The 9,844-nt window shown below is 37.2% G+C and overlaps 1 protein-coding gene across 1 annotated transcript; it reads right to left on the reverse strand.

The window, feature by feature from the left end:
* Positions 1-217: 217 nt before the first annotated feature.
* On the reverse strand, positions 218-7,836 carry LOC147503621 (EH domain-containing protein 1-like). Its single transcript, XM_086556887.1, has 16 exons — positions 7,633-7,836; positions 7,472-7,551; positions 5,735-5,803; positions 4,951-5,008; positions 4,803-4,858; positions 4,680-4,719; positions 4,537-4,598; positions 4,055-4,168; positions 3,829-3,931; positions 3,702-3,751; positions 2,222-2,350; positions 1,879-2,130; positions 1,706-1,785; positions 1,040-1,166; positions 791-934; positions 218-695 (listed from the first exon to the last, which is right to left on the reverse strand). The coding sequence occupies exons 1-16, from the start codon at positions 7,715-7,717 to the stop codon at positions 510-512; spliced, it is 1,635 nt and encodes a 544-aa protein (XP_086413013.1). The 5' UTR covers positions 7,718-7,836; the 3' UTR covers positions 218-509.
* Between the last annotated feature and the right edge of the window lie 2,008 nt (positions 7,837-9,844).

Raw genomic sequence — 9,844 nt, forward strand, 5'->3', positions numbered from 1 at the left:
GCATAGGGCCACTAGACAACCGTAATTACTCCGGCATTGAGGTTGTGATCCTTCAAAGGTGGCAATCTTTGTCCCAACTAACGGTTAATCTTATGCACTGGCTGTTATTGTAGAGTGGTACAATCCAGGCATAAAGATCCACTCCTTCCAGACTAAACAGCTGGAGCCGCTCACTGCTCAGATCTTATGACCATAAATAGAAAGAAGCAAACAAGTCTGAAGGCAATGAAAAAATCCAAAACTGGTTCAAAGTTCATATGGTTGACTTCTCACAATCACAAAACTGATCAAATCTATAGATAGTGTCAAACTTATATTACGGTAAAGCATAGTCTTTGGTTACTAACAGCGGACAATAGCATAGAAATGCTTGAGAAGAATGGCCAGAAAAGTTGTAAGATAGTAAGAAACACACAACCGGACTGTACAAGGCTCCTCTAACAAGTATATATTGGCCATTCCTCTAACATTTTGCATTGCAAGGTCTTCTTGTCAAGCAATCGCTTACATCACTCATACGGATTCCTGAAATTCTTAAGGAGCTCTGGGATGTCGTAGCCCAACATATCATCAACAGCTTGTACCATCTTCGGCTTTAACTTCTCAAATTTATCAATGCTGTAACCACTCAAAACCTCTCTGAAGTGGTCAACACTTGGAAAGTCCCCCAGTGGTAGATGGTACTCCCTCTGGACCTGTTAAGAAATAAAGCGGGGAATGTAATACTTTTAAGCTTCAAAAACAAATTGCCAGATAAAAAATTACATCAAATACAATAAACACAAGGTACCTTTGCAAATTCATCTTCAAGATTATCAACGAGTCTCTGTTGGGCCTTAGCCTTGCCCATCATTGAAGGCATCTCCTTTTTCAGATGGCTCATTATGTAAGCATGAATCTTAGCAGCTCTAGCACGTTTCACAAATTCATTTATCTGCATTACAAAAAACAGCAATTATTCTGATATAAATCAAGAAGAGGGTAAGTCGGTAAAAGTAAGACCAAGTAGTTTGCCAGAAAGAGAGGATGGTAAACATACTCTGCGATCACAAGCCTTCTTTGGAATATCTTTCAGATCAGAAAGAAGGTCATCTTGCTCTTTCTCAAAAAGCTCTTTTCCAATCGGACCAACTACTGCTTCATTTACAGGTTTGTCATTGAATGAACTATATCAAAACAAAAGAAAATATGTCAGTAAATGAACTGGAAAACCTAAATCTCCTCCTTCGGTAAGCAAAAATTATTACACTGTCCTGAGTGAATACCACAGTCAAGATGATTAACCATAACCAAAATTTACTTGTAGTGGCTTAAGGAGTAGGTCTTAGGAAAGTAATTTGTTATTTTAAATCATAATTCACGTTAAGGGTAGATTCTAGGTCTTAAAATTCTTTAAACAATCCCCACCCAAATTTGCAATGAAACACGAACAGAAACAAAATAAATTAAACAATCCTAAAAGAAAAGAAAAGAAAAAAAAATGTTATGCTTGATGCTTCTAATCAGGTGAAACTATTGACAGCAGTAGCTATCAAATCATGTCTTCGCAAACTTGACATGGAACAATACAACATCGAATTCTTTTCAGAAATAGCCAATAGGAGATATCGCCACCTCATACATTCACACTTTTCATACATACCAGATTTTTTTAGTTGTGAACACATGGCAACTAGAAATTCACTTACAGAAATCAAGATCATACCCAATATAAACACGCATGACCTCTGGTGTGTTCAGAACTTTCCCTAGTGACCACATCAATGCCCCATAAACTCTCATCAGCTGCAGTGAAATGCCGACCAATAAACAGATCAGATCTTTTCACCACTACTCGAAATTAAGCTAAACAAACAGATATATAGACAATTTCTTTACTTGTTGTGTATCAATTTGATCTGCTTTATTCAGAACTACACGGATCTTGTCATCATGACCACGTAAAGATCCAATGACACGCTTGAACTCGTCACTTATATCCAATTTGTGAGGATCAAATAGAAGAAGTATGAGGTCACACTTTGCTGCAAACCAAGATGTCACTCCAGTAAAATCATAGCTACGCTGTGTACGTTGTTTTTCACCAGATAATACTCCAGGTGTATCCACAAATGTGATGTGCTCGAGAAGCTTCACAAAAAAGAAAAATGAGAATCAACAGAAACATAAGAGGAAGCTACTCATGTTTCAATTTTTCAAGTCAAAAAAATAAAAAACTTACTTGATGTGGCATTTGGGAACACTGAAATTTCGATAGAAAGGCAGATCCAAAAGTTGTGAGACCACTAAATGGCATGTCTGCTTGAACAGCAATAGTATTACCTGGTATACTCCTCTCATCAGGTCCCGACTGGTTAAGGTAGCAAGATTAGCAGTCACCACCATGAAGACAATTTTCAGTGAAATACATAACAAAATAGAAAGATATACATTAACAAATAGAACGGCGTCGAACTGTATGTCTCACAATCTTTAAGTGTGTGAACCATCCACACTCTTGTCCCATTCACTAGACAGGAAAAACATAACAATCAAACTTCAAAACCCAAAAGAGAGGGACAACTGGACAACAGTGTGGATAGTTCACTCAGAGAGTGGAACAACATCAAACTCATTTGTCTCACTCATAACTTCACACGTCTTTGCCTAAGAAAACATATAAAATCACAGATTTATTCTGTGCCTTAGTACTCTAAAACTTCATATGAAGACAAAGTATAAATATAATCTTTTACAATGTAAGAAGGATACGGTCCCACCCTAAAATGGTTACTACATTTCAAAGAGTATATACAAAGCTAAAGTTTCCACCCACCCTAAAATGGCTACTCAATTAAGTGCTAGCTTAGCCCTTTATGTATAACACTAATTCTGGATTATCGGGAAAAACAAATAACACTAATTCCGACCCCGTGGTTGAAAATGACAACAGTTTTTACCATACATTTGTACTATTGTACGTGATACAACTTTATTTGTGGATCTTTGTACATAAAACTTACATACACATGCACAAACACAAACACAAATAATATTATAAAAGTTTGTCTTAAGCGTATATCATACAATACACGATACAATTCGATACTCAATATGCTAAAAATGAAAAACGACAGATGATATGACATGCGTTTTGATAACTATGCACCCACCAACAACTAAAGGAAAGATCAAGCAAAACAACCACTATATACCGATAGACCAATCAGTTGAAATATAGGTTATATCCCAGAACAAATATTGCGAATAAGTCAATGACAACGTAGTACGTAGACTGGAGTCATGCCATACACAAATAAATAGTTAATTTCGGCCTGCCTCCTTCATTCTAGAATCTAGAAGCAGTATCCCCACGTGCCTACAGGCTAGAACCTTCACTTTTAGCCTGTAGTGAGGTGTGTCGTACGCAATTCTTTTGCATGGTTGAAATTGATTGCTAATGTCATAGGCACTGTTCAAAAAGGTAAATTCCTGTGAAAAGTACCTACAGGTGCCCACATGTCTCAAATCACAGGACGCGCGGAGGCATGCATACATTTCTCAATGTTCCATGGGTGGAATCAATGGGAAGTGTGCATGCACATGTGAGTCAACTAAGATATTATAACTGATGTACTTGATTTTTAGATGTATTCTAGATAATTTCCGCTCAATCATGAATGCATTTAAAAGATAAAAAGAGCAAAGAAAAGCTGGTATACCATAACAACAACAAATCTGTCGGTTGTAGGCTCTGGTCCGATGTGAGCTCCTTTTGAAACAAAATTAAAGGTTATTATGCTGTCATATAAAAAAAGAAATGAAAGGAATTAATACAGTCCAACTAACCTGGATAACTAGTTCTCAAAAGATGTTTGATAAATGTTGTTTTTCCAGTAGAATACTGGCCTAATAGCATAACCATAGGCTTAGAATCAAAGTCACTGTTCGCCTGCAGAAGAACAGTATAAAAATAATTTAAAGCAATCTAACTTACATTCTGAAGAAAAGACATTGATCCATTATCCTAATTTCAAGGTGAGCAAAACCAAATTTACATGCATAGGTCACCAACCAGTGTAGGAGAGACAAAATCATTAAAACGGTATGCAACTTCCAACGGCTTTAGCTTTTCAATGTATAACCTTTTCAAGCCATCCACTATTGATGTAACAGAGCTTAAAGGTATCTGCATAGTGAATACACAAAGCGTTAAGATACAGAGTACCTATTAGAATTGTATGGAAGTATGCTCTCTCTACATATAGTCATATACCAATAAAAAAAAAACAATAACTCTCTCCATATATTTGTGTGTTCATCAAAAGCAAACACCATTGTTAGGGTTTGGTTGCAACCACAATGCTGGTATGAAATTTAAGTCTTAACACAGCATAGTCATAACGATTTACAGCTCAAAAGAAAGAAGAAAATATATTATAAACAGAGTAGTTAATAAATGGGCCACAGGAGAATGAACAAAAGAGGAAAAAAAAATATAAGGACAAATAAATTGTAAAACAATAAAAATGATGGTAAAATACACACGATAGCTACCTTCTTCACAGATTTAGACGTAAACCAATTAGCTGGCACTGATGATTGGGGCTGAGTTGTAACTGCACCATAGCAATTGGCTTCATTGAGAATTGAGTTAAGAAAAGGAAAAAGTGCACAATGATATAACATGAATTTCTTACTGCTTAACTCAGGCTCAATCTTTTTAGGTGAACGCTTTTTCTGAAAAGAAATTCAAGAAAATCAATTCAGAAGTCTACACATAAAATTCTTCCCATATTTAAAAACTTACAATAAATACTTACTGCTAACAATGCATCCAAATTTTCCATTACTGGAGGTTCTAAATTTTCCAAGTCAACTACAGAAGAAAGCTCACATGTTACAGAGTGAGCATCATCCATCCGACTCATGAACGCAGAAACGTTCAATGACAATTTCATTCTTACATACCTGTAGAGCTGAGCAGGCCTTCTGTAATTTCATGTCCGGCTTGTGCCAGCGTAACTAACTGTCCATTGCCAAAAAAATTGCCCATAATCAAATCTTTCTGAAATCAATTTTTCTAAATGATAAAGGCATGACACGAGTACAACTCACATGAGTTGTCAACCGGGGGGGGGTGGGGGTTGTTGTCTTTTTTCTTTTGTTAAACAGTCTTATTGTTTTGCCCATGATTTAATTATAAGTTATTTAGTTATAGAACTTAAAACGCAGAGAGAATATTATGAACCAAAGAAGTAGAATTTAAAAAGCAGAGGGAGAGAATATTAGTCGGTATGTAATGAAGTAAGTGGTGAAAAATTTGCTAGTTTAAAATATAATCAAACTTTAATTGATATTACTAACAAATTTTCAAAAGGGCAGATATTGTTTTATTAGTTTCAAGATCGAAAGAATATGGTTATGGGTCTGCCTAGAGCCCTAGATAATTATCATTTCTCTAAGACAGTTTCAGCGATGTTCGGGTGATATTTATCATTGGTAAAATGGTAAACATGGAAAATAAGAGATAAAACTTAAACCCAATAGCAACAATTCAGAAAATAAAAAAATGGATCAATTTAATTTTCCATGCACCAAAGAAGCAGTGCCTAGAACATGAGGTATTCACACCTGGTGCGTGGACCCATTGGCCAATGCCTTCAAAATATTTTTCTTTATCTATCCCGCTTTGGTGTGTCTTACAAAATTTCAATATCATATTTCTAATCACAAAAAAAATAGAGATCCGAACCTGCATTGCAGCAATAAACTCTTTGAAACCAAGAAATCCTTGTCTTTTGGAATCTGAGATAGCCCACACCTACAGAACCAAACAGCTGCTAATCTAGTTATGACCATACTAGAAGGATAAAAGGAACACAGCAAAAAATCATAACATAACTCCTTTTGCTCAAGTCCTAATGCATTTACCATATATAAGAATTAATCACAAGAATAAGAAAGAAGAGGCAGAAAGCACCCCTTAGGCCCTTACTATATATAATTCACACTTTTTTCCCCAAAAAAGGGGGGTTAAATTGGTAAGCATAAAAAATGTCAAATAACTTTGCAGTGTAAACGAAAAGAAAACTATTTTACACATGGGTCACCATTTAGAACGAATTGCAAATTCATCACACAAGTGTAGCCACTAAGGCCGAGTCCAATGGTTTGCAGCACCAAAACATTAAATCACAATAACATACTGTATAGTGTTGGCGTTTGTTGACCCCAACGGTTATTTAACTGCCCACCAGTGGGTATGGCGTGTTGGCAAAATCCACAGACACAAATTAACCAAAATTGTTGGCCACCAGTGCAAGTGGCATCTACCTCTCTCCCTAATTTGCCCCTTTCTCCTAACTCTCTCTCTCTCTTGTTGGCTGCCACTAACAGAGGCGTGCAGCACAATGTCTTCTACCCACCATTCCAAGTGGCATGTAGAGTATACGCCATTCCGCTAAAATTAGACCTACATATAGGTAAGTTTTTGGCGATTGCGTTGACGGGTTGGCGCACCATTGGATCACAATTATCGTCATATTTGGTGTTTTGGTGCACCATTGGACTTAGCATAATGACTTCGAACTTGAGGCTCTTCAGTAAAAAACAAAATACATGGGCTCCCTATAAAACCATGAGCCGTCTTGCCATAATTGGCAAGTGTAATTGTCACATTATGCACATGTTTTTTAGTTGTATATTTCCATATTTGGTTTGTAAAGATCTTTTATACCTCAGGAGAGAAGATTAGAATCAACATACTTTATTCTCGAAATCTCACAAGGTAACAAAAGCAATAAGTTTTAGCCTTGAGTTTGAATTTTTCAAATCACCACCAGCAGCCGCTGCAACCACCACTAGGCCTACTTCTAGTCACAGTCTTCCAACTGCAGTTTTTCTACTCCCCGCTGCAGATCTTACATGCTGCCACACAATCAACTGGCTCCCTCCATAACAGCCCCTACCTGCTGTTTTTCTTCTAAGTAATCAGCGGCATCCCTACTTCATAATAGTCTTCCTCCTAGTGCTTTTTCTCCTCCCTGCCTACAACTTCCTCGACTGAATTCAGTCGTCACTATCTTCACAGACAACTACTATCTTCCCAGTCGTCACAATCACTCACTAGTTCCCGCCGGTTTCATGTCTAAAGAAGACAAAGTAGGGTTTAGGAATTACAGTTTCACGTTTGGAATTTCCTTTGTCGGCTTTTTAAGAAGAAGTTGACTTATAATAGAAAAAGGTAATTCATGTGGCCAAGCCCACTAAATAAAGGCAAGGATGTTGATGATGATATGCCATTTTCCATCTTTCATATTGAGGAATAATTTAACCTCCTGAAATATATTTGGCACAATAAGCTTTTAGTGTTACTCCTAACAATGCCTCTTAATTCGTAAACCACTAACCCACCATTACTCCTCCTACTAAATCAGAGTAGCAAGCAATAAATCAAAGAAGACAAAATATACAAAACAAAAACCTTAACCTGTTTAAGTTCAGGGCGAGATAGATTAGATAAAGCGAAGAACTTGGTAGCATCATTTCCAGTAATACGACCGTCACCATCTGAATAAAACCCACAAATTATTATTAGTCAAAGATCTTAAATAATAATAATAATAAGTCAAATAAATAAAAAAATTAAACCTGCATCGGCATAGTTAAACCATTCTTGGTAAATCTTTTGATGTTCTTTTGAACACGAACTAATCGGACCTGAAATTATCTCCATCCAAATCAAATAAAATGAAAAGAGAGAGAGCGGTGGGAGCGGAGATTTTAAATTTTGAAAATGAGTGTTTGAGTGAAACAGCAAAAGTAGGCTTTGTTTAGATTTCACTACTACAGTTTTTGGCGCTTTTGACTGGTGACGACACGAATTATTATTAATTTCAAATTTACATTACTACCCTCACCACATGACATGCTGGCCAACTCCGGGTCTCGTCCGTCAGTTTAGGCCGAACTTTGGTTTTCGCCTCCTCACGAGGTGGTTCTAGCCATGTACTTTCTCGCACAGCAATCTCCATAAATTTCCTAACCATAACCCTGTGCTCTTCTTCATAAGTCATTTCATACTTTTTCATAAACATATCCATCAAAGGTCTACAATCAGGACCAACACCCACCGACACACTTGGAAAAACAGACAGAGTTTTCCAAAAGAGATCAATAGTACTCAAAGATATGGAACGTTCTTGCTTTTGAAGTTCAATGATTTCGTGAGCACATGGCAATTCATGACTGGTGCGCAAATAACACCCACAAATGAACTCAGAGTCCTTAGCAGCACGGCTTACACGGGTATCTAGTTCTTCATAAAGCAAGTCCAAACATTTTCTTGAGACCAAGTTTCTGAGTTCACGAAATAAAGGAATCCGGTGGTGGTCTTTGGGTTACAATCGGACTCTTCTCAAACGTACCTCTAATCTCGGGCAATTTGATCTCTAAAATCGGGTGGATCAAGTAAAACATACTTAGAAAATCATAATCCGCTTTTGTTTTCTATAACATGTTTCACGAGCATGAGACCGCCGACTCTATTGGTCGTTGTACTCCCAAAGTGAATGTGTTGATCTATCCAACAACATACGAATCGATCCTTGTAAGGCAACCAAATCTCTCGCAGATAACTAACAAAATTGGAGTACTCAACCCTATACTATTTTTCCAAAGCAACAATTTTACAGTTGAAGATATCCTCAGTCCTCGATTTCACTACAGTGTTCCACGAGAACTGGCCTTTATCTACAAATTCTGTGTTGGGAAAAAAATCATTGCATTTTTTAAGGACGCACATAGAGATATGTCATCTATAGAGATGCTTGTGCGCGTCAGGAAACACAATATCAGCGGCACTCATCAAGGCCAAGTCCCTGTCAGACACGATCATAGATGGCCTTTCTTCACCCAGCAAGCCGTTAAACTGACGCAAAGCCCACTCATAGTCTATCACTATTTCGGACAGGAGCAACACTTGACAGACCGTGAAAGACTTCTAGGTTGAAGTCACCCCCACAAACTGTACAAAATGCCACCGATACTTATTGGTTTTGTAGGTTGCATCTATGATGAAAACTTTTGGAAAAGTCCGAGCCATTTTAACACCATCCGGATAGGCCCATAACAATTCTGTTATCTCATCCGTATTCGTATCCTCTCTCACCTCCTCGAAATAATAGTTTTCTGCTAACAACTCACGCAATTTCTGCATTTGCAAGCGATCGTTCATATCCAATGTCCTCACCTTGTGCCTGGCATTGTAGACTTGACATATGCTAGATAGGTTATCAGGAAACCTATGTCTGATGGACTTCAAAACTTTTTTAGGCTTAACTCCATTTTGAGTCATTTCTGACAAGAACTCGAATTATGGAACAGTCAATCGAGTAGCAAATGCATGTCCTTCAAGGGTCTTCGCCAAATGGATAGTTGTGAACACCATTAAGAACGATAATTTTCCAACTATCGACAGTGCCGCATTGGAAAATACATCTTAACTTAAATGGACATCCACGTTTCTTGGTTCCCATATTTCTCTTATTAGTTTTCTCTGCTTTTTTGTGTGAACGATACACGCCCGAACTCTCGCAAGCTAAATCCAACCTTGGTACTCGGTTCCCGTTAGCATTCTGTGACTTCCCAATTACCACAACCACATTACATTATTTTCCCCGAACAGTTGCCCAACCAATTACGTCATTACGTGTATGAAATACCTAAAGATATGAAAGAAAACAACAATCAATAAACTAATATAATTTCATTTAGAAAATAAAAACAAGTGAAAACAATGCCTACTATGTACCTCTTCCGTAGTAAATATTTTTGTTGTATCCATTGAAAGCGGTTGAACATC

This window comes from Coptis chinensis, chromosome 4 (genome assembly GCF_015680905.1).
Source record: "Coptis chinensis isolate HL-2020 chromosome 4, ASM1568090v1, whole genome shotgun sequence".
NCBI classification, from domain to species: Eukaryota; Viridiplantae; Streptophyta; class Magnoliopsida; order Ranunculales; family Ranunculaceae; genus Coptis; species Coptis chinensis.

Bases quoted from the DNA above. Each gene is read 5' to 3' on its own strand.
- LOC147503621 (XM_086556887.1), bottom strand. From the start codon at position 7,717: ATGGAGATAATTTCAGGTCCGATTAGTTCGTGTTCAAAAGAACATCAA. The intron at 4,720-4,802 runs GTAAGTATTTAT...ATTTCTTTTCAG, and splicing joins ATTTGGATGCATTGTTAGCA to AAAAAGCGTTCACCTAAAAA. The intron at 2,131-2,221 runs GTAAGTTTTTTA...TTTTTTGTGAAG, and splicing joins GTTCCCAAATGCCACATCAA to CTTCTCGAGCACATCACATT.